Source organism: Onychostoma macrolepis, chromosome 01, assembly GCF_012432095.1.
Source record: "Onychostoma macrolepis isolate SWU-2019 chromosome 01, ASM1243209v1, whole genome shotgun sequence".
Taxonomy (NCBI): Eukaryota; Metazoa; Chordata; class Actinopteri; order Cypriniformes; family Cyprinidae; genus Onychostoma; species Onychostoma macrolepis.
Window position 1 is genome coordinate 9069761 of NC_081155.1, and position 26791 is coordinate 9096551.

The 26791-nt window shown below is 38.7% G+C and overlaps 1 protein-coding gene across 1 annotated transcript in view; it reads left to right on the forward strand.

Moving 5' to 3' along the window:
* LOC131545870 (complement C3-like) overlaps positions 1-26791 on the forward strand; it is a 109890-nt gene that overhangs the window by 15812 nt on the left and 67287 nt on the right. The window contains exons 8-22 of the mRNA XM_058785070.1: positions 90-192; positions 2989-3109; positions 3202-3317; positions 3552-3698; positions 3842-4045; positions 4187-4378; positions 4464-4616; positions 4711-4840; positions 9416-9487; positions 9694-9891; positions 14441-14555; positions 22793-22881; positions 22987-23129; positions 23537-23743; positions 23883-23943. Coding sequence (XP_058641053.1) covers positions 90-192; positions 2989-3109; positions 3202-3317; positions 3552-3698; positions 3842-4045; positions 4187-4378; positions 4464-4616; positions 4711-4840; positions 9416-9487; positions 9694-9891; positions 14441-14555; positions 22793-22881; positions 22987-23129; positions 23537-23743; positions 23883-23943 — 2051 coding nt within the window. The remainder of the gene's footprint in view (positions 1-89; positions 193-2988; positions 3110-3201; positions 3318-3551; positions 3699-3841; positions 4046-4186; positions 4379-4463; positions 4617-4710; positions 4841-9415; positions 9488-9693; positions 9892-14440; positions 14556-22792; positions 22882-22986; positions 23130-23536; positions 23744-23882; positions 23944-26791) is intronic.

A 26791-nucleotide genomic window follows, 5' to 3' on the forward strand; every position in this document is an offset into this window, starting at 1 on the left:
ACTTTTTCTATGTAATGAAGTGGATGTGGATCAGGGACAGCCGTCGTTACCATTAAGTTTTACAGCAGAAACTGAATGTGGTTTTATAGGTATCTGTTTGGACAGAAGGTGGATGGAAATGCGTTTGTGGTGTTTGGTGTGATGCACAGTGAGAAAAAAACAAGTATTCCTACATCTCTGCAAAAAGTTCAGGTGAGAGACATTAAACGTCTTACAAGTGGGATCAATATCATTTCAGGGGAGGACAGTTTAAAGGTGCCTAATGTAATTCGTTTGACTGTACTAAATCATAAAACCACATAATACATTTGCAGATATTTAGGAAACAAGCAAAATTCACATTCTGGTTTCTCCGAAAAACAATGCTACAGCCAGTTATTCTAGTCATTTTACTACCCAAGTGATTTGAGTCTGAAGAGGAGGGGACGGGAGAAACACAGGGTTTCAGTGGGGTCTTAAAAAGTCTTAAATTTTGTTGTATCAAATTTAAGGCCTTAAAAAGTCTTAAATTGTTCAAGAAAGTCTTAATTATGGTTTCAAGAGGTCTAAAATTTGGGGACGGAAAGACGAGAATTGCGATATGGCTGAATGTGATGATTAAACTTCAAAAGGCTATGATTTCATGAAATAAACATGAGCGCTGTAAGTTCAAAGTCTGGTGCTGCGCTGCTTTGTCTACTGCCTTTACCAGGAAAACTGTTATATTTGTGCCAAACGCGACACCTGCTGGCAGAGAATGAATCAGTTAACATAGGTTATACTAGTGCGCATACGAGTGCCTTCTTTCACTGCACGATTCTTTTGAAATGCATTTAGAATGATCACATAATTTATGATATGGGGGCAGAAAATGTATAGCCTATATTTATATCATTTCATATAGTTAATATCAGACGAAGAGTGCTGTTTTTTCTCCAAAAGTCAGCATGATTACAAATGTGACCTTGTTTATTGAACTGTTCCATAAAATCAATAAGTCAATATTAAGAGACTTACATTTTAGACACCATACTGCTTGCTTTTGCACTATTTTGCCAACAAAAATAATTCCAAACACAGCACTGTTTTTGCGTCACTGAGCAATATGCGGTGTTTCGTTCCTGAATGAATCAACCGTTTAAATGATTCAGTTCAATCGCAATGACTCACCAGAGGTGGAAAGTCCAGGGGCCAAAGAGTAAAAGTCCTGCCATATTTTTGTTCCACCCATGAACTCAGCAGCTGATTTCACCAGAGGAGGAACCAAGACATTTCTTTCAAGTCACAAATGAGTCTCAAGTCAAATCCCAAGTCCTCAAAGAGTTAAAGTTAATGATATAATTAATTGACTAATTAAATGATGATTGAGCATTAGTGATGAACACCTGATGTTAACATTCAACATCACTGAAGAAAAGAGAAACACAAGAAATACAACTGACTTCAGCCACAGCACTGGATGAAATTAACTGGAAGGAAAAAAAGAACAAAACAAATATTGCCATAATAATTGTGGTCAGTATTTGTTTTAGTTGGGCTCTTGATCCTTTTAATAATTAAAACAAAAATTGCTTCTAACCAATTGCAATACTGTTTCACAGCAAACATTTGTGCAGTGCTGAATCAAACCTTGAAGTAGCAGATTAGCTTATGCGTTTGATGAACGAAAGCTCTCGGTTTAAATATTTTTTTGGGGGGTTTATTAACTACATTTGATTATTAAAGAAAAAACTCTTAAGCAAATACCAACACATTGTTTCAATATTGAAAGGAAAAAAAAAAGAACTCGTGTTCAATATTAGGCTTTTAGACATGAACCTTTATCATATGATCCTCAACAGTGGTGAAAATAATTATTCATCATTCCTTTCCAGTCACAAGCAAGTCTCTTGTCAAATTCCAAGTCCTCAAAGAGTTAAAGTTAATGAGATAATAAAGTGACTGATTAAATGATGATTGTGCATTAGTGATGGACACCTGCTGTTATTGAGAATTACAGAGGATCAGATGTTGATGTTTTATTGGTTAAAATGATGCCACCATCATGTAGATCAGTGTTTGCTTTAGTTGGGCTCTTGACCCTTGACTTCTGCGTTAGATCTTTCTCTGTAACAATGCATGTGGTGTTATAAAACAAAATGATCTGTTTTGTACAGTGATCAGATGGTCACCATGAGCTTGTTTGATTATATTCTAAATAACTTTTGTTTCATTGAAACGTTTAGGTTTTGCATAATTAACCATGTGAAACTACAGCATGTAAGCAAAGCGTTTCTCTAATAGTTACAGTGAATTAATTTTAAATCTATTTAACGCATATCACTTTTTTTTCTTTATTGAAGCATTATGCCAGCATCTCTTTAATATGACTTTTTTCAGTTCTGTAAATGAGAGACAAACCAAACCTAAAAAACCAAAGAGAAAAATACTAAAAGCAGAGAGATCAAAACCAAGAATGTTCATTCATGAGTTACAAGCAGAAAGCAAAAGTCAATCTGCAATTTCAAGGTTTGATTCAGCATTACACAAATATTTGCTAAGAAACAATTGCAATTGCTTAAATGCAATTTGAGTTACTAAAAGGCTCAAGAGCCCAACTAAAGCAAACACTGGCCACAATTATGGTGGCAATGTTTTTTTTTTTTTGTTTTGTTTTGTTTTTCCAGTTGATTTCATCCAGTGCTGTGGCTGAAGTCAGTTGTAGTTCTTGTGTTTCTCTTTTCTTCAGCGATGTTGATTGTTAACATCAGGTGTTCATCACTAATGCAAAATTATCATTTAATTAATCACTTAATTAGCTCATTATCTTTAACTCTTTGAGGACTTAGAATTTGACTCGAGACTTGCTTGTGACTTGAAAGGAATGACTTTGGTTCCTCCTCTGCTGAGTTCATGGGTGGAACAAAAATATGGCAGGACTTTTACTTTCTGACCCCTGGACTACCCACCTCTGACCATCACTACTTTTTAATGCATCTTGTAGACTGATTTTAATGTCTATATGAATAGGTCATGAAAGGAGAGGGTACTGCAGAACTGACCAACCAGATGATCACTAAGACCTTTCCAAACATTAACCAGCTGGTTGGACAATCAATCTATGTTTCTGTCAGTGTTTTAACAGAAAGTGGTAAGACTCAACAGATACTGTACATCTGTATACACATGATTGAATGCATGTGTGTGATTGTATGTGAGAAGCTAATCGTTTGTGTGTTTCAGGAAGTGAAATGGTGGAAGCAGAAAGGAGAGGGATTCAGATCGTGACGTCACCGTACACCATCCACTTCAAAAAAACACCACACTTCTTCAAACCTGGAATGCCCTTCAGTGTCTCGGTAGCTGATTTTACACATTAAACTCTATACTGTAAAAGGAAGTGGCACTCATGTGCAAGACACTGAAAAGCAGCGAGATGCGAGTGTTGTTTGCATATAAAAACAGTTAATAAGCAGCACAGTCAAATGTCTTTTACAGTTTTACAGTTAAAGTCCCTGTTAACTAGAGAGTTAAGAATTGTTTTAGAAAATGTGGAACAATTTCATTAATTTTTGGTCTGGGTTCTATAAAAGGTCTATTTAACAAATCCTGACCAAACGCCTGCTAAAAATGTGGAAGTGGAAGTCAATCCTGGAGGGATCAAAGGTCGAACAAAACCCAATGGCATTGCAAAGGTTACAGTCAACACTCAGGAAGAATATTCCACACTGGAGATCACTGTAAGACCTGCCATCTCAACTCCACTAATGTTCAGTCGGTTTCACTGGTGATCTAGTGGAAAATAGATCAGTTAACAGTTGTTGAATAAGCAGTGGAGATAATCGTACACAGCACATCAGAAAACAACGTATTTATTTTCCAGGCAAAGACCAAAGATTCACAATTAAACGATGAACAGCAGGCAGTGAAAAAGATGACGGTTCAGGCCTACGAGACCAAAGGTGGCTCCAAAAACTACCTGCACGTTAGCGTTGATGCTGCAGAGCTTCAGATCGGTGATTCAACGACAGTGAATCTAAACACTGGACAAAGTACAGGATTCAAAGATCAAGACTACACATACATGGTAAAGATAATGGTTATTTCTTATTCAGCTGCTCCACATATATATTAATTTATTTTGTCAGTATTTGATCACTACACTCAGCTTGTGTTTGAAACCATATAGATGTCATATATACTGGTAACTCATCTGTCTCATTTTCAGATCTTGAGTAAAGGTCAGATTGTAAAAGTTGGCAGGTTTAAGCGAAAAGGACAATCTCTAGTGGCTCTGCCTGTGATTGTAACCAAAGACATGGTGCCGTCCTTCCGCTTTGTGGCTTATTATCATGTGGGCTCGTCTGAGGTGGTGTCTGATTCAGTCTGGGTTGACGTGAAGGACACGTGCATGGGAACGGTGGGTCATCTATCACAAAAAACAGTTGATGTGCCAAGCAACTAGATCTGTTTTTCTGACACAGCATCTCTTGTTTTAATAACAGCTCCAGATTAAGGTGAAGGACCAGATGCATATCTATGGTACAGGAGATGAGGTCAAGCTGCAGATAACTGGAGATCCTGGTGCTAAAGTTGGTCTGGTGGTGGTTGACAAGGCTGTCCATATCCTTAACAAGAACAGACTCGCTCAAACTCAGGTGAAGGATCTTCATCAGACTTCATAGAAAAAAACAGTTCATGACCGTTTATGGCATAAAATGTACATAACTGATGTCTTTTTTGTGCTTCTAGATCTGGGAGAGCATAGAGAAGCATGATATCGGCTGTACAGCAGGAGGTGGAAGGGACAGTATGGGGGTTTTCACTGATGCAGGTCTGATGTTTGAGTCCAACACTGCAGGAGGCACCAACACCAGAACAGGTTTTTTGTGGTTGTTGTTGTTTTTCATTTTTTTCAGCTAATGGGCATTTTTATTATATTATTACCATTATAAATATTATTATTTTAGTTTTATTTATTTATTCCGTGCCAGCATGCGTGTGACATCGGGACACTCATTTATCATTTATCATCACTTGTCTGTTATCTGTCTACTAGTTTCACTCTGTCACTGGTCAAGCGTGCTGTTTGAGTTAAATAAACAGAAATATCTGATCATCCTTCATAATGCAATCGCTATTTACATCTCAGACCATATGTAAACACTTGCATTACCAAGGAAACGACTGACGCATTTGAATTACAAGCTCCGTTATCAGCCCCACAGTGGAGAATGAAACCATATCTGTGCTGCCTGGCCTGGATCGGCACAGAATGGAACGGTCAAGCAACAAGAAGAGTTCGGACCAACAGTGGAAAAATGGTTTTGGAGAATGAGGGTTTGTGCCTCATTGTGAAAGACAATACACTCTTGTGAGTGAACTGAGGTAGGGAGGCGCAGTTCCAGTTTTTAAAGTCACCAAAACCTTAAATATTATTCTGGACACTGGAAGCTAGTGGAGTAAGATCAGGATGGTGTAATTTGGGTCCTCTTTGTCTAAATCAGGGGTTGGGAAGTTCGGTCCTTGAGAACCACTGTCCTGCAGAGTTTAGCTCCAACCCTGGAAGGAAAAAAACCTGCCTACAGCCTTAGTAATCCTGAAGACAATCGGCTTGTTTGAGATGAGCAAAATCTGCGCAGAACCGATCACTGTGAAATGCATGCCGGTTAAAAAAAGTGTCTGAGTTACGTCCGCCTTGCTGACGTGTGCCAAAAAACTCTTGCGACGGTGAGGCGGCTGTGTCGGATTGAGCAGTCACGTGAAGTTGCTCTCCACTGACTGCGCTGATCAAAAGCATGATGGGAAACGACTGACTGACGACACAGCTTAATGCTCATTGGTTCAGACAACCGTGATGCTGCGTTCTCTTCTAAAATGTTTTATTTTTTTTAATGTGATTTCATGCTATTATGTATTTAAATTGTGCATGAATATTCCCAAACACTATGACAGTGCGATCTCTTTGTGAGGTATGTGATTGTTATCATATTTTCTATAAAAATCTAAAATACATGTTTGAATTAAAATAAAAATGGATGATAAATACGCATTTCGTATGGAATTAAATAGCAAGCACTTTGAGTGTCTTGTTCATCATATTTATATTCATATAAAAGCAACAGAACTGAAATTATATCATGTTTATCAGCAGCGCAGCATATGAGTGAGAATAATGTGATATCTGCCTTTGATCTCATTGGTATCTGTTCCACTTCGAGAGATCAGAACTGTCTGTCTTGACTGCGCTTATTTCACTCCTCCCCTCACTGCAGCTGCCTACTCTCGCCTATATTTCAGGCAAGGCGAGGCGCATCTCAAACAAGCCTATTGTTCAGGTGTGTTTGATTAGGGTTGGAGCTAAACTCTGCAGGATAGCAGCTCTCTAGGACCGAACTTACCTACCCCTGGGCTAATTGAAGACCAGACCTGCTGAGTAAAGTTTGTGAACAAACTTTGAGATTGGCTTGAGAAAGCCTACACTGTTAACCCTTGCTGTAGATAAATGGCCAAATTCTGACAGTAACATACTATTTTCTATTAAAACAGAAAAATACTGTAGAAAACATTGCATTCTGGGTAATGTTTCGAGAAAAACATTTTTCGAGAAAACAGCCTACAGTAATATACTGTGAATTAGAAGAGCTCAAAGTAGACACTCAGAGGCAGTGTTCAAAATCACACCCTATACCTCCATTCACTATTCCCTAAAGTTAAAGTTAACTATATAATTCATTGATTAATTAAATAATGAATGAACACCTGATGTTAACATTTAACTTTCATACGTCTGATGAATGAACGTTCTTGGTTTAAATATTTTTGGTTTTAGTATTCCTCTCTTTGGGTTATTAACTACATTTGACTATTAAAAAAATAAATAAATCAAACTCCTATCAAGCAAATACGACCGTATCGCATTAATACTGAGAATTTTTTTTGTTTTTAATATTACTAAAATTTTAAGTGACTATTAGAGAAAGACTTTGCTTGCATGAAGTAGTATCACAGGATTTATTACGAAAAACCTAAACACAAATGAAGCAAACAAACAAAAGTTATTTTGGATATAATCAAAAAAGCTTATGATGACTAACTGACTACTGTAAAACACTGATCACTCTGCTTTACAACATCACATGCATTGCTACAGACAGAGAACTAAAACAAAAATCAAGGGTCAAGAGCCCAACTAAAGCAAACACTGATCTACATGATGGTGGCATCATTTTAACCAATAAAACATCAACATCTGATCCTCTGTAATTCTCAATAACAGCAGGTGTTCATCACTAATGCACAATCATCATTTAATTAGTCTCTTAATTATCTCATTAACTTTAACTTTTTGAGGACTTGGGATATGACTTGAAGACTTGCTTGTGACTTGAAAGGAATGACTTGGTTCCTCCTCTGGTGAAATCAGCTGCTGAGTTCATGGGTGGAACAAAAATATGGCAGGACTTTTACTCTTTGGCCCCTGGACTACCCACCTCTGCTCTTCAGACTCTATGGGTGTTTCTCAATATGCGTTCTTCAGCGATCTTGCGTCCTTGTGTTCTCGTTCTACGTCATCATTAACCGTCGAAGTTCAGTTCCAATTTTCAAGAACGCAAGTACAGAGGACGCATGAAAGTTCCCGGATGTGTTCTTGATATCGAGGATGCATCGAGTGCAGACTTGAGAGAATCGAGCGGTTAGAAATCCCAGAAGACGCTGTGGGCGGCCGCTGTACGGAAGCCTGTAAGCTTTAAACTCGCTCTCACAAATACTTGACGGCTCTTGAATTTGAAACATTTAAACATTTATTGTTTTGTTTTGCTTAATTTTAATAAAGTGGTAAGATCCGGAGAAAGTCTGCAGTATTTTTATTGGCATATTAGAATGAATCTTAACATAGTCATAGTTTAAAATATAATGCTGTAAAATAAAACAATATACAATTATATGAAAATAATATTTATATTAGCATTAAATGTTTTAATATGTTATGACATTTGTTTGTAATGTTATGTTATATTTATTATTCATTGGCCGCTGCTTATGCTGTGACTATGCGGTCAGTTAAGCAAGAACGCAGTACATCTCAATTCTCATAAGGATGCTGTTCTGTGTCCTCGCGTCCTTCCGAGTTCGTTCTTCCAAGGAAGCTTGGCAAGACCAGTCTCCACGAGAACACAACTCCGTTCTCTGCGTTCTTGGAACTGAGAAACAGCCTATGTCAGGGATCCTCAAATCTGGACCATGAGATCCACTTTCCTGCAGAGTTTAGCTGTAACTCTAATCAAACACACCTGAACACGCTAATCATTGTCTTCAGGATCATTAGAAAATCACAGACAGGTGAGTTTGATCAGGATTGGAGCTAAACTCTGCAGGAAAGTGGATCTCCAGGGTAAGATTTGAGGAACCCTGCTCTATGTTGATTATGGTTTCAATAATAATAAACATACATTTGCATAAAGCAAATTATAGTATTAAAAACTTGAAAAGTATTAACCTCTTAACTGTCACCGTCCACCCTGTGGGACGCCTACCTTTACTTCACTATTTTACAATTAAATCCTAATCTAATCATGACAAACTATATATCGTTGGAAAGGTCTAAGACTCCTAAATAGGTATTTTACCACTTCTTCTGTTAAAAAATTATGTAGGAAAAGTAATAGATTAATTTATGACCAGAGGTGTCAAATCCAGGGTCAGAAAGTAAAAGTCCTGCCATGTGTTTATTCCACCCATGAACTCAGCAGCTGATTTCACCAGAGGAGGAACCAAGTCATTCCTTTCAAGTCACAAGCAAGTTTCGAGTCAAATCCCAAGACCTCAACGAGTTGAGGTAATTAAGAGATAATTGAGAGACTAATTAAATGTTGATTGTGCATTAGTGATGAACACCTGCTGTTATTGAGAATTACAGAGGATCAGATGTTGATGTTTTATTGGTTAAAATGATGCCACCATCATGGAGATCAGTGTTTGCTTGACTTTTACTTTCTGACCCCTGGATTGTCCGCCTCTGCCTAATGTATGTATGTATGTATGTATGTATGTATGTATGTATGTATGTATGTATGTATGTATGTATGTATGTATGTATGTATGTATGTATGTATGTATGTATGTATGTATGTATGTATGTATGTATGTATAATTAAAATTTGTTCTGCACCATGACAGAAAGATTGCTGCTTTGGTTAAACCTAGTAAAATAAAAAAATTAAAATAAATAAATAAATAAACTGGCATTTTTATGCAATACCAAATCATAGAGGTAAACACTCAAAAAATTAAAAAAATAAATAAGGACATTTAAAAAATGGTCAAACAACCAACTTTACAGTTGACCACCGTTTTGGGATACATTTGATTAGGTTTAATACATAAATATGAGTACTTTAAACTCTGTAAGTGATTTTTACAGTATGCTAATTTATTCAAATTAATTGTCCTCTAGTGCCTGAATGTCTCATCCCTACAAAGAGAAAACGAAGATCTGAGAGTCTCCTGCAGATCACTAGTACACTGGGTGAGAAGCTGGACTTTACTCAGATTTTACTCTTACAGTCCAAATCAGAAAGGATTTTCAGGGCATTTTTGCTGTGTTAAAGATCCTGAAACTTTATCTTTTTAGGTCACTGTTCACATTTTAAGGAACTTTGCTTTTCCACTCAATAGTTTTCCTCATGTTCTTCTAACTCCCCTCATTGCTCTGCACTAACATTGTCTTCTCAGCTGGTAAATACTCCAGTGAACTGAAGCAGTGCTGCACTGATGGAATGAGGAGTAATAAATTTGGCTACACGTGTGAACGGCGAGCCACCTACATCGTAGATGGGCCAGAGTGTGTCAAGGTCTTCCTGCACTGCTGCAACGAGATGAAAACCCACAAAGACACGAAGACCGAAGAGGAGGAGCTGATTCTGGCTCGTAGTAAGTAATTTCACAGATTAAGATTGTCTCAGTAATTATGTCACACGGTAGAATCATACTGCTATGACCATACCAGTATGATCATACCAGAGCAGTAAACAAAGACCATCAGGGGAACTGCATATTTTGTATGACTCCCTCATTAATGCACCTCATTCAACTCATCAGTTCATTAGTAGAGTCTAAAAGACTTAGGCTGTGTTCCACTTTGCTTTTAGACATGCACTCGCAAACTTCCGTACGCACTTCCCCTTGGGGGAATCCCCACTGCCATTTTGAAGTACGTTCCACTTCATGAAGTGGACAAGGGAAGTTTATATGGACAGATTTTGACCGAGGGAGCGATTCTACTTCATATGCACACTTAAGGTCACTCCATAGACCACAATGCAACTCGAATGTGACATCACTACAGATTGTGTTTAATTTATCCCCACCCCATATATATATATATATATATATATATATATATATATATTAGTGATGCGTGGATGACGGTTATATCCGCGGATAATCTGCAGGTCAGGTAATAAAAAAAAAGCATTCTGATTATTTGCGGGTGGATAAGATAAATCATTAATGATGCAAATATTAACTACATTTTCTAAGTTAAAATTGAATTGAATAAACTGTAAATTCACATATTAAAGTTATTCAACAAAACATTACTTAGTCAAGAGCAGTGAGGGATTTCCTCTGTCTTTTGTTGTTTGATTAACATTAATGACAGACGGCACAGCTTTAGTAGGCTCCTGTCACAAGACCTATTTCATGGATCCAATAGGCTACTTATACACATTTGTTTTCTTTCGCAACCGTTTACTTTAACTTAAGACAAAACTGACTGAGATTATGAGGATACTTGACAGGAGGACCATTTTGATGTCATTTTGTGTGTATTTGGCCACTTAAGTGCAACAAGATTTGCTTGCAAACTCAATTTGGTACTCGCAGAGCGTTTTTTGGATGTGACTGCAACACACAGAAAAGCGCTTCTGGAGAGTGCGAGTACCGAGTGGCTTAAAAAGACGTGAAAATTATACGTTTTTGTGACGATGTCACATTTGACATTTCCAAAAGATCAATGCGTGTAGTGGGCACTCAAAAAATATCAAAATATAATCATCACCACCTGATGACTTTTGTTATTTGTTTCTCTAACTGTTATAATTCAGTTATAGCAGCCAGACAATAAATAATATTAAAAAGTCAAGGGTCAAGAGCCCAACTAAAGTAAACACTGACCACTATAATGGTTACTTAAAAATTGTGATTTTCTTCTTTAGTGATTTTGCTTATTAACATCAGGTGTCTTCAATAATGGTCAATCATCACTCAATGAATCTCTTAATTACCTCATTAACTTTAAAGGGGTGGTTTACTGTTTTTTTTCTAGGCTTGATTGTGTTTATGGGGTGCAGTCTAACATGTGTTCATGCTTCGTTTTTTTAAAAACGCATTATTTTTCATATAATTTACCTTTATTCCACACCGCTCTGTCCCTTCTCTGACAAACGCCTCGATTATTTCCGTTTTTATGAAGCCCCTCCCTCAGATATACGTGATGGGCTCTGATTGGTTAGTTGGCTCAGTGTGTTGTGATTCACTAAACCGCCGAACGTGCGTCTAAATGTCCCGCCCCTTCAGCTCAGCTGCATGTGTTCCAGTTGTATTGTAAACAATGGCGTCGTCTATATTGCTTATCAATTTGAGCCCGATTGAGACGCAGAGGATATTAGTGAAGAGGATCGCACAGAACCTGTGCAAGCACGGCTCTTAATGGTATGTTTGTTTGTTTGTTGTCTACGTTTAGATACGCTGTTATTATGCTACTGCTCATGTTAGCTTTTAATATACGGTTTTATTCTGATTAAAGCTTTAATACAGTACCGCAACCGCACACCCGTCGATGTATAACGCTTCTCATAGCTATGTGAAAATGTATAATTGGAACAGTTTGTTGCAGCTGATCTGACGATCTGAATGAGAGAGAGAGAGAGAGAGAGATATGCAGAGCAGGGCGACGCGAGGAACAGTATTAAGAGGCTGTTTTAGAACATCGATTTTGAAACTTGTGATTGTGAATCCATTAGAATCGTTAGAAGACAGAATCGCGATTCATATATGAATAGATTTTTACGTGCACCCCTAGTTTTCTCTTCCTCTTCTCTAAAGCAGCGCAGCATGGCCCCGCCCCCTTCTTACATGTTCCCGAGGGCGGGGTTTATCTGGGTCCGTGACGTGTAAGACCCGGGAAGTAGTTCGTTGTAGTCCCTTACCAGCCGTTTTTGTAGGCATTAAACTTCCAGAATTTTAAAAGACGATATCTCTGTTTGCATTGAACTTTCAGCGCTGCAACTTTGGAGATACTGTTTATGCTCAAACAGCAACATTGCACACTACCTAGTCAACACGTGAGATCACGCGATGATCACAGTGATATCACATCATTCTCATACGGTGATCTTCACAGTGTGAGTAATATATGAGCTCATTGTGAATTCAAAATGTTGAGCAGGTTGAGAGGAGGCAGCTCAAATATCAGTCGCTGGGGGACATTCTACTTCCTGTTTCTCAACACTATCACAGAGATATCACAGTGCTCTCACATGATGAGCTCATGAGTGCACGCCCAGCTAACAGCTTTCTGTTATAAGAACCTTCTCCAAACATACAACTGACTTCCAGACACAGCCTTCGATGAAATCAACTGAAATAAAAGAAGACATTAATCTCTCATGATCTCAGCAGATAATGATTAAACAACTCCACAAACAGCATCACCTGCTCCACTCATTACTAACCAGACTGACTTTATTTCTGATATCTGCAAAAGCGCTTATTGAGAATTAGATGTTTTATTGTTTCGTTTGATGTTACCATCAACGTGATTAGTGTTTGCTTTAGTTGGGCTCTTGACCCTTGACTTTATAACATTATATTTTTTTTGGGCTGCTGTAACTGTGTTTGTAAAGCACATTTGTTATGGCAAGAAAAAACAAAAAAACACTGCAACAAGATGATATTGTTTTGTTGTTGAGTATAACAACAAAATAATCACCTGGATTCAGTACGCAGTCTTTGTGAAGTGTTATTAATCTGAACGCTTTAATTATAACAGCTTTTTGATTATACAGTATAGGGTCATGCAGTGTAATAATTTATGAATAATTTTAAAAGCATAAGTCACAAACATTTTGAACTATGGTGTCATTTAAAAACAAAGAGAGACATCAAGAATTGGTTTATGAATCTCAACAATGGTGACAGTCAAAAGCTTCATGCTGCAGTGCATGCTGGGTACCTAGTCTCTGTGCAGTGAGTGCACTTTGACCTCACATTAGTATGAGCACACAGTGAGGGCGCTGTGAGGTTACACTTTTAGCTCACTGTTACCTCAATTTGTGACCTCATCACGAGTATCCTGTGAGCTCATGGTGACATCACTGTAAGTTCAAATTGTTGACTGGGTAACTATCCTTAAAAAAGTGAAATTGCAATAAACCACCCCTTTAACACTGCTTCAGTGTTACTTTTAACACTCTGTAGTGTGGACCCATATAAACACTCAACAGTGTCAATTTAACACCACTTCAGTTTTACTTTTAACACTCTGTAGTGTGGACACATATAGACACTTGGCAGTGTTAATTTAACACTGGGGATGAGGGAGACATACAAAATGTGCAGTGGTTGGGGTCCCCAGGACATGTTTGAGAAGCACTGCTCTAGGCTGATTCCTGGAGTGCATGATCACACTGGTATCACTAGAGCTGCGTTCACGCTTTGACGGACACTCAGACAGAGGGGAATTACTAGAAAACAGTAATTGTGATAATAGTAAAAATAGATAGTCATTGGAGAATGAAGATGAATATAAATATTGGTTAATATAAATTCTGAAGATGAACACAAATATGATTGATGACATGGCTGTGGAGTTCAAACATTTTTCAGCTGTAGCAACTCCTATTGCCAGAGTTTGACTCAACTTGGTGTGTGTCCTCAGGATGGCCTGTTGACTATGTGTATCAAGTTTTGTTTAGTTTGGACATTGCATTTAGCAGATACTGTATTGGTGAATTCGTAAAATTGTGTGATGATTGTCTGACTATTTAATTTTCACAGTGCTTTGCAATCTTCATATGAATTGGACCAATAGTCTAGGAGGACTATTTTTCAGAAAGTACATTTTTCAGAAATTTCTAAATGGTGGAAAACATTTTCAGGGTGCAATGGAATCATACACTGTGGGCAAGTCAGGGCTTGACTCCAGGATTCAGAGAAAATAGAATTTTGGTTCTAGTGTTCATAGTTCCAGAGTTGTGAACTAAAATGCAAATGTACTTATAGTGCCACCTAGACTTATGGCCTTTTGATGTCTACACACTTTTAGAGAAGAAAAATAATGATTGTCAAAACAATACATACACAATAGGGTTCAGTACCTTTGGTGTTTGGACCCCTAATAATCTGACTTAATGTGATTATCTGATGTGTCCTTTTGCTCTAAAAGTCTATATTTTTATTTTTTTATCTATTACAACAGGTGAAGATGAAGACGACGAATATATAGACTCTGATGAGATTGTGTCACGTACGCAGTTCCCTGAGAGTTGGCTTTGGGAGGAGGTTTATCTACCCACTTGCACAGGAAAACACTGGTAAGTAAGAGTGTGTGTTTCTTTAAACAACAGTATTGTATTGAGCTAAATCAAGTCAGTCTTTGTTGGTGAGATGAAGCATGCCCAGTCAACACGCGAGATCACGCGATGATCACAGTGACATCACACCATTCTCATATGGTGATACTCACCTGTTTTATTTAGCTGTGCGTGTTGTTAAATCAGTATGGTGACGCTTTAAAACAGTGAGACGTATGGTGCAGCCTAGGCCAGAGACCCAGCCCACCCACACGGCACACTTACTATTATTATTATTTTTTTTTTTCCCCCTCATTTTCCTTTCACCTCCTTATATACATACATACATATTAGTGGTCTGCATAGATTAATTTTTTTAATCTAGATTAATCTCACTGTAATCTTGGAATTAATCTAGATTAATCTAGATTAAAATGGCTCATTTGAATTCTGCCAATGTGATAGATGTGACCAGCAAAGGAAAAATATCACAGAGGCAGCAGACTATGGCAAATGCTTAAGGGTTTATTTTCCCCAAAATAAGATCACAAAAGTAACGCAAATGTTAATCTACATGAAATCAACCAAAGAATAATGAAAGAAAAACAAACCAAAAAAAAACAAATAAACAAAAACTTATACAATAAACTTGGATCACTGCGTTTGCCTCTTTAACAAAATACAGAGGTCTAGGGACTACAGGACCTGTTCTCACAAAGAACTCTCACTCACTCACTCACTACAAACACAGCTAACAAACTTATACATTGGTGGCCAGCACCAATTAACAAAAAAAGGAGAAAACATACACATAATGGCCATTACACAGAATAAACAAATATGAAAACAGCAAATATACGCACACAGAAAACACTTCAAACATCATATAACACTAATTACTTCACTTTATAATTGTACTTCCTATATATATACACAAAAGGAGGAGAAACAGTCCTTGGAGTCCCCCTAAGTAACAACACGCATGGTTGTGGCCCAATCGTTGGCTGGAACTGTATATATACGTCCGAAGTTTCCGCTCAAACCCCTTTTGATGGTGCACCAGCTTATGAGACTTGGCCATAACAAACAAGCAAAGAAATGGTAAGAGTAAACAAACTATTCGTTAAAGAGTGTGCGCACTTAACTCCAAACGAAAGTCTAAATAAAGTCTATTGAACCAATACAATGTTATTATGTCTTCTTTGCTATAACAACTTTAGTTAAATACATAAACCAAACTGACCTGCCTGAGGCTCTGTGGTGACCCACCACACACTCCCCCACTTCTTGTTTCATGCCGGCAGGCGAGAAAGAAAGTCTGCCATCACATTATCTCGACCTGGGACATGCTGCATGGAAAATTGATAGGGCTGGATGGACAAATACCAGCGAGTAATTCTGGAATTCGAATCTTTCATACGGTCCATCCATTGTAGTGCTTTATGGTCAGTCTCTAGCACAAACTCACGTCCCAGCAGATAATACTTAAGAGTATCAAGGGCCCATTTCATGGCCAAACATTCTTTTTCAATCGTGGAGTATCGAACTTCTCTGGGGAACAACTTGCGACTGATATAAGCTACAGGATGGCGATCTTCTTGTGCCCCCTGGAGCAGTACCGCTCCTACTCCCACATCGGAGGCATCAGTTTGCAGTATAAAGGGCCTTTCAAAATCAGGACAACACAGAACTGGTCCTTGACACAGGGTATTCTTAATATCCTGAAAAGCCCGCGCTGTCTCCTCTGGCCACCGAATCTGGTTTGGATAATTTTTCCGTGTCAAATCAGTAAGTACAGCTGCCCTAACCGAAAAATTGGGTACAAACCTCCTGTACCAATTTGCCATTCCAAGGAAAGATCTTAGCTGAGACTTTGTCTGTGGCAGGGGACAATTCTGTATCGCCTGGACTCTTTGAACTTGAGGTTTGAAAACCCCGTGACCGATAACATACCCCAAATACTCAGTTTCCGCTCTTGCAAAGGAACACTTGGACGGATTGATGGTGAGCCCAGCTGATCTAATATGATTAATAACCACTTCCAAATGTTGCAGGTGCTCTTCCCAGGTCGAACTGTAGACGACAATGTCATCCAAGTAAGCAGCTGTAAAGTTAGTCACACCAGAAAGTACCTGATCGATGAGCCGCTGGAATGTTGCAGCAGCCCCGTGAAGACCAAAGGGCATCTTACAAAAATGGTAAAGACCCCAAGGGGTCCGGAACGCTGTCAGCTCCCGGGACCTTGCACTCAACGGGACTTGCAAATAGCCTTTAGCTAAATCAATAGTAGTTAAATAGTGGGCCTTACCCAAACGGTCAATAAGGTCCTCAATTCTTGGAGTTGGATAAGAGTCAAACTTTGACACAGAGTTGAGATATCTAAAGTCGATGCAGAATCGCAGACTGCCATCCTTTTTGGGCACTAACACTACTGGGCTGCACCATTCACTTTTTGATGGTTCTACAATATTCATGGCTAACATTTCATCCAACTCCTTCCACAAAGCTTCCAAGAGGCGCTCAGGTATCCTATAACTCATACGCCTTGGGCAAACCCCTTCTCGGAGCACGATGTCATGCTCAACCAAGTCGGTGTGTCCTGGACTCTTCTGGAAAACTTGAGGATCACACAGCCTCTGAATTTCAAACTGTTGACTTTGGGACAGATGACTCAGAGACACGCTAGTAAAAGCTGAAACAGGTAGATACTGGGTCTCCACTTCTTCCTCATCCTCTACCTTCCGAATCAGGAACACCCCTGCTGCATCTCTTGTTCTAGCAAACCACTCTTTGAGATCAGATCTCTTTCGTAGATCAGAATAAATTCAGTACTAGTAGTAAACAACTAGCAGTCATCAAGAAGCAAACATAATATGGTGGTAATTCGTGGTGTCGTGGTAATTAATAGGCTAATTAAAATTACATAACGTAGCCTAACGTTACCTAAAGCGAAGGAGTGAAGTTCCCAGCTGGCATCGATGAGGTGTACAGTAACGCCGAGGTAGTTATCGTTGGGCCGGCAGCTGGTGGCAATCCACTGAGCGAGGAGATTAGTTAGCTTGGCTGATAGAGCTGTGCTAACGGGCTTGCCTTGGTTGCACTCAAACATATTAGTTTGACGACGACTCTTCCCCTCCGCTACATCAGTGCTTGGCATCAGTACTGATATTCTGCCCATAATGGATAGTGGTAAATTCATCCAGCGCTGAAGATCATCATTTATTGTTTTGAGTAATGGGGTGAAATTAAGACTAACCAGCTCTGACAGCCTGGGGGAAATATTAATGCCTAAATATGTGATGTGATTGGTGCATAGAGGGATAGGTGATGTCTGGGATGTCACATCCAAGCTATTGTGATTTAACGAAAGAACAGAAGATTTACTCCAGTTGACTGAGTATTCAGAAATGTGAGAAAATGAATCAATAAGTTTAATTGTCTCATGTAATGATGTTGAGGGATCTTGTAAATATAGTAATATGTCGTCTGCATAAAGTCTGATTTTGTGCTGTATGTTTAATGTTTGGACTCCTTTAATGTAGCTGTTTTGGCGGATGGCTGCTGCTAACGGTTCGATACAAATGGTGAATAATGAGGGAGAGAGTGGGCATCCTTGTCTAGTCCCCCGGTGCAGTGTGAAGCTACGTGGTGTTAGTCCATTAGTGATGACAGTGGCTGAAGGTGATGTATATAGAATTTTAATCCAATTAATGAATGACTCCCCAAAACCAAACCTCTCTAATGTGGAAAACAGGAATTTCCAGTTGACCCTGTCAAAAGCTTTTTCTGCATCCAGAGTGACTATGATGGCTTTTGCTTTTTGAATTGAATAGTACATTAAGTTAAATAATCTGCGTGTATTGGTGGATGCTAGTCTACCTTTAATGAAACTGGTTTGATCTGGGTGTATTATAGATGGTGTGACCTTTTCTATTCTATGAGATAAAACTTTGGCGATGATTTTAATGTCAGCATTGATCAGAGAAATGGGAGGGTAGCTTGATGGTAATTTTGGATCTTTATTGGGTTTGAGAAGAAGTGAAATTGTGACAGTATTCATATTAGCTGGGAGTTTTAATTTATGTTGTGACTCATTTAACATTCTGATGAATAGTGGTGATAAAGTGGACCAAAAGTGTTCGTAAAACTCAGCGGGGAATCCATCAGGACCTGGTGCTTTATTATTAGGCATGTGTTGTAGTGCTGTAAGAAGTTCAGGTTGTGTGATGGGTGATTCTAGGCTGTTTCTTTGGTGTTCATTGAGTTGTGGCAGATTGATACTGTTGAGAAATGAGTTGATGTCATTTTGATTTGGGTCTTTTTCTGATGAGTATAATTTGCTATAAAAATTTTGAAAAATGTGGTTAATTTCTTCCGGTGAGTTGGTGGGTTTTCCTGCTGGGTCTGTAATAACTGAAATTGTTGCTTTTTCCTTGTTTTGTTTGATTTGATTTGCCAAGTATTTACCAGATTTATTACTATGATGAAATTCTTCTTCTCTCGAATTGAGTATGTTTATTGATTATTGCATTTAATTTAAGTTTATATTCTCTTAATTTATTTTGGGTTTCTTCTGTTGGGTTATTAATATTGATGTATTGAAGTTGTTTAATTTTCTGTTCCAATTCTATTTCTTGTTATTTTTCCTTCTTTCTTTTGTAAACGGAGTATGAGATTATTTTCCCTCGTAGTACTGTTTCCCACAGAAGAGAGGGAGACAATCCAGGGGTGTCATTCATTTCTAGAAAGAATGCCCACTCTCTTTTAAAATATTTGTCGAAATCTGGGTCTTTCAAAAGAGATATGTTAAAACGCCATCTGGTAGCAGGTTTATGAGGTTCACTTCTGTTCCGTTTTAATGTTACTGGAGCATGGTCACTAATGACAATTGGATGAATCTTTGATTTCGGAAATGTTTGATATAATAGAATTACTGGTGAGAAAAAAATCAATGCGGGAATATAAGTGATAGACTGGTGAGAAAAACGAGTATTCTTTAGCATTTGGGTGTTGTAATCGCCAGCTATCGCCAAGACCAAAATCACTCATGAACTGTTTTATGGTTTCTGCAGATTGCCACATGCGTTTATTACTTAAACTAGATATATCTATTGCTGGGTTGAGAACTGTATTAAAATCACCTGCTATTATGACTGGACAATTAGAAAGATTTGAAATAGAGGAAAAGAAGTTTTGAAAAAAAGATGGGTCATCTGTGTTTGGGCCGTATAGATTACCAATTGTAACTGGGCTATTATCGATTGAAATGTTTATAATAATAAAACGTCCCTCGGGGTCTATAACAGTGCTATTATGAATAAATGAGATGTTTTTACTTATTAAAATGCAAACTCCTCTTTGTTTTGTATTATATTGAGCTGAGAAAAAATTATTGTATTTTGATGATTTAATTTTATCTTGATCTGCATCTGATAGATGTGTTTCTTGCAAAAGGCATATGTCCGCATGTAGTTTATTTAAATGATTCATGACTTTGACCTTCTCTGCCTGAGAACCAATTCCACGAACATTCCAGGTTAGAAAATTGATAGGAGACATGTTATGGAAGGGAAATTAATATTTCTGTATGAATGTATGAGTGCCGTGTATGTATAGGCGTGAGTGTATATATCCATGGAGTTATGACTGTATGTACATGTGTGTGCATAACATGTTAATGTTGTTGGCAGATGAACAAAACTGAAGAAACACAAATGACAGTGTGTATGAGGCAAAACAACAACAATACAAGGAACATTAAATACTGACATAATGTGAAACAATGATATTATGTTGGGGGTGAGACCAAGGTGCAACATGAGAGCTAATTTCATGAATTAAAATGTGGTAAAGAGAGAGAGAGAGACCGAGAGAGAGAGGAACTGGAGAGCTAGTAAAGGATAAATTCATGAACAACAGTTACTTATTAGGAAATGAGAATGAAGAGTTCAGAAGAGCCAGGGGGTAATGTCTTTATCGCGGTATAACTGTCCATTTATGTAAAGTTTGTCCACAGTGATGATTGCCTTTTTTCCTTCATTCATCATTTGTTTTCGGATAGGGAAGAGATGTTTTCGATGCTTGAGAATGTCCTTTGGATATTGATTGTTGAGTCCATAGTTTGTGCCTTTGAGTTGTCTGCCTTGCCTCTGAACCAGTTCTTTTTGTTCATAATGTTCGAATTTTGCGATGATTGGACGTGGGCGGTTGTTACTGTTCTGGGATCTGATCCGATGCACGCGGTGAAAAGTGATATCCTGTACGGTTTCGACTGGTAATTTGAGCTGTTTTATCGTGAAGTCCTTAACTGATTGATCGGAGTCGTCTGGGGTTTGTTCCGGAATGCCTGTGAAAACTAAATTGTCCCTCATGCTTCGCGATTGTAAGTCCAGAATGTTCTCTTTTATGGCTTTGTTTTGTGTGACAACGGAGGTGAGTTGATCGGTAAGAGAGTGAACGGAGTCCTTTAAAAAATTATTTTCTTTGGTGAGAGTGTCTATCTGTTCTTGGCTGAATTCTAAGGTGTGCCGTAGTTCTTGAAAGTCCTTGTGTATTACTTCTATTAGAGCGATCCTTGCATCAAGTCCGGAAAGTTTATTTTCAATGGAGAGTAGAATGTGGCTTACCTCTGTGCAGCACGGCGGTTTAGGTGATGTGGATGGTGTTGTACCTGTGCTGGATAGTGAATTGGGATGGGGTCTTTTGGAGTTTGGAGTGAGATTGCCTTTACTTTTTTTTTTGTCGTCTGGTTTGTCCTTGTTCATGGTGCTGTAGAGTCTGTTATAATGCGTGTCGATATAATCCTCAAGGTAATCCAGGTTGCAAAGCGTTATAGTCCAGTTTTGAAACGGAAGGAGAAAAAAAACAAAAACAAATGCAAAACGAGAGAAGAAAAAGAGATGCCCCGTACAGCAGCAGAGGACTATTATTTTGCTGAACGAACTGAGGATGACGTCACGGGCTCAGATTTGGTTGGCCAATCGGCGGGAAGTGGCGTGTCATGAGCACCCACAAGGGGAAAACTAATTTTGAAGTTGTTTATCCGTTTTCTACCCGTGAACCAAAAAAAAATCTATTTTTTTAATTTTTTTGAACAAATGAAAAAACGAAAAAACGACCGTTTTCTGGTTTCTGCTTATTTAATTTCAAATTGAAAAACAAGTGATCAAAACGTACACAGACCTTGACCCTTGACTTTATAACATTATATTTTTTGGTGCTGCTGTAGCTGTGTTTGAAAAGCACATTTGTTATGGCAAGGAAAACCAAAAAGAGACTGCAACCAGGTGACATTGGTTTGTTACTGATGCTAACAGCGCAACCATCACCTAGATTCAATCTGATCTCACAGAATTCCGTGTAATGACCACGGACTTAATTAACCCCGAATCTGTGGTGGCATCACGGAATCGCCGAAAATTCCGTGATGGGTTCACAGAAGGCATCAGCCGTGGTCCATGCACGGATTCACTGGTTCAACACCAGCGCTGCATCGGACCACGTAAAAAGAGTGACTTCCGATGCAGTTATACTTTCACTGGAGTACCTGACCCCACCCCTACCCTAAACCTACCCAGTTCTGAACAATAATGATAACGATAAATTATCGCGTCGGCATATTTAAAGTGTTGAACCAGTGGATCCGTGCGTGGAGCACGGCTGATGCCTGTCACTGACTTACATTGGTATCACTTCTGTGAGCCCATCACGGATTTTTTTCTGTGAGCCCATCACGGAATTTTCGGCGATTCTGTGATGCCACCACAGATTCGGAGGTTAATTAAGTCCGTAAACATTACACGGAATTCTGTGAGATCATGTTGCTAGATTCAGTATGCAGTCTTTGTGAGGAGTTATTAATCTGAAGTTTTTATAATAGCTCTGTGATTATACAGAATAATAGTGTCATAATAGTTTCTGAAAGATTTTAAGAGCATGATAAGACACAAACATTTCATACTACTGTGTCATTTAAACACAAAGAGAGACATCAAGAATCAGTGTATGAATCTCAACAATCAAAAGCTTCATGCTGCAATGCATGCTGGGTACCTAGTCTCTGTGCAGTGAGTGCACTTTGACCTCACATTAGTATGAGCACACAGTGAGGGCGCTGTGAGGTTACACTTTTAGCTCACTGTTACCTCGCATTGTGACCTCATCACGAGTGTCCTGTGAGCTCATGGTGACATCACTGAGAGATCAAATTGTTGACTGGGTGTTGGTGCTTTTTCATCTGTCTCTTCATCATATTCCAGTGAAACAACATCATTCACAAAGGAGGTCTTCTTGAAAGACTCTATCACTACCTGGCAGATCTTGGCTGTCAGTCTGTCACCAACACTTGGTAAGGTGAAGCTGCAAACCCAGAATACATGCTCTGAAAAACAACATCATAATAATCCAGGATCTGCTACCTTAAATCTTTCTGTGTCTGTGTTCCTCCTCAAAGGCATCTGTGTGGCAGAACCTGAGGAGATAGTCGTTTTTAAGAGCTTTTTCATTGACCTCAAGATGCCTTACTCAGCTGTGCGCGGTGAACAACTGGAAATCAAGGCCATTATTCACAACTACACCCCAATGGATCTAAAGAAGGTAGATCAGATTTGATATTGAAAATGCTTTCAGAATTTATCATATAAATTAAAACCAAGTGCACAGTAGTGAGCAGTTATGTCAAATAATTTACTAATGACAACATACAGTACATGGATCCTAAGGTTTTTTAGTTGCTGACTCAAACTGAAAATAAGTGTGAGGTACTGTCCTGTGCTAAAACAGAAATCATCATCACACATTTCATATTCAGTTCAAATTCATGTACTTTGTAGGAAGTTTCCTCTAGATTAGGGATGTCAAACTCAGGGTACTGAGTTGTAGCTTAACTCTGCATAACAGTGGCCCTCCAGGAAATGAGTTAGACAACCCTGTTCTAGATATTTGTTTATTTTGGCGATATTAGCTTATTAGCGATTTGTGTCTTACTGTACTGTTTTAACCAGGTGCGTGTGGACTTTATGGAGACCGAAGATGTTTGCAGCTCTGCTAGTAAGAAAGGCAAATACAGAACAACAGTATCTGTTGAAAAAGGCTCCAGTGTGGCGGTTTCATATGTGATTATTCCCATGACTTTGGAAAGTCATTATATTGAGGTGAAAGCAGCAGCATATGACTACTCTGATGGATTGAGAAAGACACTGAAGGTGGTGGTACGTCTGATGAGAATTCTGTCACTTTAAGCACTTCTGTTGCAATTGATTTGGTTATGTGTTAATATAATGACAATAGTTTGTCATATAGATTAACTAAAGCACTACAGGTAGTTATCTCCCTCTCTTTCTCTTTCAGTCTGAGGGTGTGCGGTCTGAACTTCACAGTACAACCTTGGAGCTCAATCCTGCTAAGAATGGTGAGATGAACCACACGATAACATTAGCTGTGTTACACTTCCATTATACAAAATTACACATATTATACTTCCAACACTGTAAAATCCAGTAGTTTACCTTACTTAGATATAATTAGGGTTACACTTTATTTCTATAGTCCAGTTTAGACATTCTGCTAATCATAAGTAACTTATGTGTCAACTAATTATCATTAATTAGCAACTACATGTCTACTAACTCTCAGTAGGGTAGGTTTAGGGTTAGTAGAATAAGTTGACATATAATTGCAAAGTTTCTCATACTCAATATGTTGTATGTTGTGGACCCATCAAAATAAAGTGTTAGAAGATATTAAGCAGACAGTCTACTAATACTCTAATGACTGCTACCAAGCCAACAAACTTATGTGGGGTCCAGATGGGTGGCACCTGGGCTATCTAACTGGGCCCCAGCCAGTTTCAGTCATCGTACAGTAACCAGCAACAACCACCAATTCCTCTTCTCATCGGAGACATGCGATGCAGTGCTAAACAGTCTCTCGCTGACGGTGCTTGTCCCAGCCAACATACTTATGTGTGGCCCAGATGGGTGGCACCTGGGCTATCTAACTGGGCCCCAGCCAGTTTTGTCCGCGGGTTCCATGAGGGCCCCACATGGGTCAGCCCAGATGAAACAATGAAATGAACTCTGCTCAGTATACATACTACAGAGTGCTAAAAATAAGACTGAAGCAGCACTGCAGTTCATTAGATAATTAAGTGATTAAACTAGTACTGATTGAGCATTAGTGACGAACACCTGCTTAAGAAAAAAGAGACGAGCAGAAACACAACAACTACTATTGACTTCCAGCCACAGCCTGCAAAACAACTGCAAATAAAAGACATTAAATCTCTGAAGATCGCGCGTAGATTCCTGATGAATTCCTTTAGGAGTGAAATCTTCGTCATTCCAGCCATGGGTTGATTAGTCCGAAGTGAATCGACAAAGTTACTAAACTTAAAACTACCAGAAGCTCGGACTCCCCCCGGAAGGGGAGTCGTGAGGTTTCCAAGGTGATAACCCAGTCAACACGTGAGATCACGTGATGATCACAGTGACATCACATCATTCTTATACGGTGATCCTCACAGTGTGAGTAATATATGAGCTCATTGTGAACTCAAAAAGATGAGCGGGGTTCTTATTTCTGTCAGACATCTACAAAAGTGCTTACTGAGAATTAACAGATTTAGATGATGATGTTTTATTGTTTTGTGGTGATTAGTGTTTGCTTTAGTTGGGCTCTTGACCCTTGACTTTATAGCATTATATTTTTTGGGGCTGCTGTAACTGTGTTTGTAAAGCACATTTGTTATGGCAAGGAAAGCCAAAAAGAGACTGCAACCAGATGATATTGGTTTGTTACTGATGATAACAGCGCAACCATCATCTAGAGTCAGTATGCAGTCTTTGTGAGGAGTTATTAATCTAAAGTTGTTAATAACAGCTCTGTAATTATTCAGTATAGGACCCAGCAGTGTCATAATCATTTATGAAGGATTTTAACAGCATAAGTCACACACATTTTGAACTACTGTGTCATTAAGCACAAAGACAGACATCAAGAATCAGTGTATGAATCTCAACAATGGTGACAGTCAAAAGCTTCATGCTGCAATGCATGCTGGGTACCTAGTCTCTGTGCAGTGAGTGCACTTTGACCTCACATTAGTATGAGCACACAGTGAGGGCGCTGTGAGGTTACACTTTTAGCTCACTGTTACCTCGCATTGTGACCTCATCACGAGTATCCTGTGAGCTCATGGTGAGATCACTGTGATATCAAATTGTTGACTGGGAAGTGTGTCTCCAGGGCCCCGAAAGTAAAGAGAAGACTTGCCTTTTCGGTGTGGGAGAAGTTTTATCTGTTTTCCCTGTAACACCCATTTTGGTTAGTTTGACCAATAACAAGGCACATAGTTTCAGCGGGAAAGTGTTTCTTTGTCCCACTTGACACCTCATTTGCATGTTTGATGACTGATCTGGAGACTGGTGTAATATTCCCCACAGTACAGTAAAAATAGTGTGATGCATTTCACGATCACATAGTGTACATCATTGTGTGAGGAATAAAGAGCAGATCATTTTGATATCAAGAAAGAGACATCTAAAAGGTATTAAACCAGAGATACATTCATACACCTGAATATGAGTGTTTAGAGCTTACTAATACAAATAATGAGTGGTAACTAGGCTAATATAATAAGGAAACATACAAACAACACATGCATATACCAGATACATTTGTAACTGATTAATTATGGTCTAAATAAAGAAAATGCCTCTATGTGTGTGTTATGTATCTTGTAATCGTGGGGTAGTCCACTGGTCAGCCAGGCCTGGTACCGAGGGTCATTTAGTTCTCTTGGAATGTGTTTGAAGTCCGATGGAGAGACAAGATAGTCGATCTGTTTAGCATCTTTTTGACAGTGGGGGGGACAACCCTTGGCAATTAGCACCCATATAACGGTAGAATGTGGAGCCAGGCTGTGAATTATATGCAAATGTCAAAAGGCTAAAAGGGTCTTTTAAGACATAAAGTCCCAACGACCATCAAGGATCATAAGCAGATGTTACATACGATTTTGAAGTTGGAGGAGAAAAGTGTTGGGAGTTTTTAGACATACCCTGTCTTGAACTGTTGTACACAGACAAAGTACGCATGCGCCTCGCAGAGCTAGACAAGACGAGCATTTGTGGTTAAAAGGTGTATAATTTTATTTTATTTTTTTAAAGAAAATTACCGATGGTTTCACTATTTTATTTATTTAATTCATTATTTGACAGGGACAATAGACAGTCAGAAAACTGCCCCAGAATTAGCTA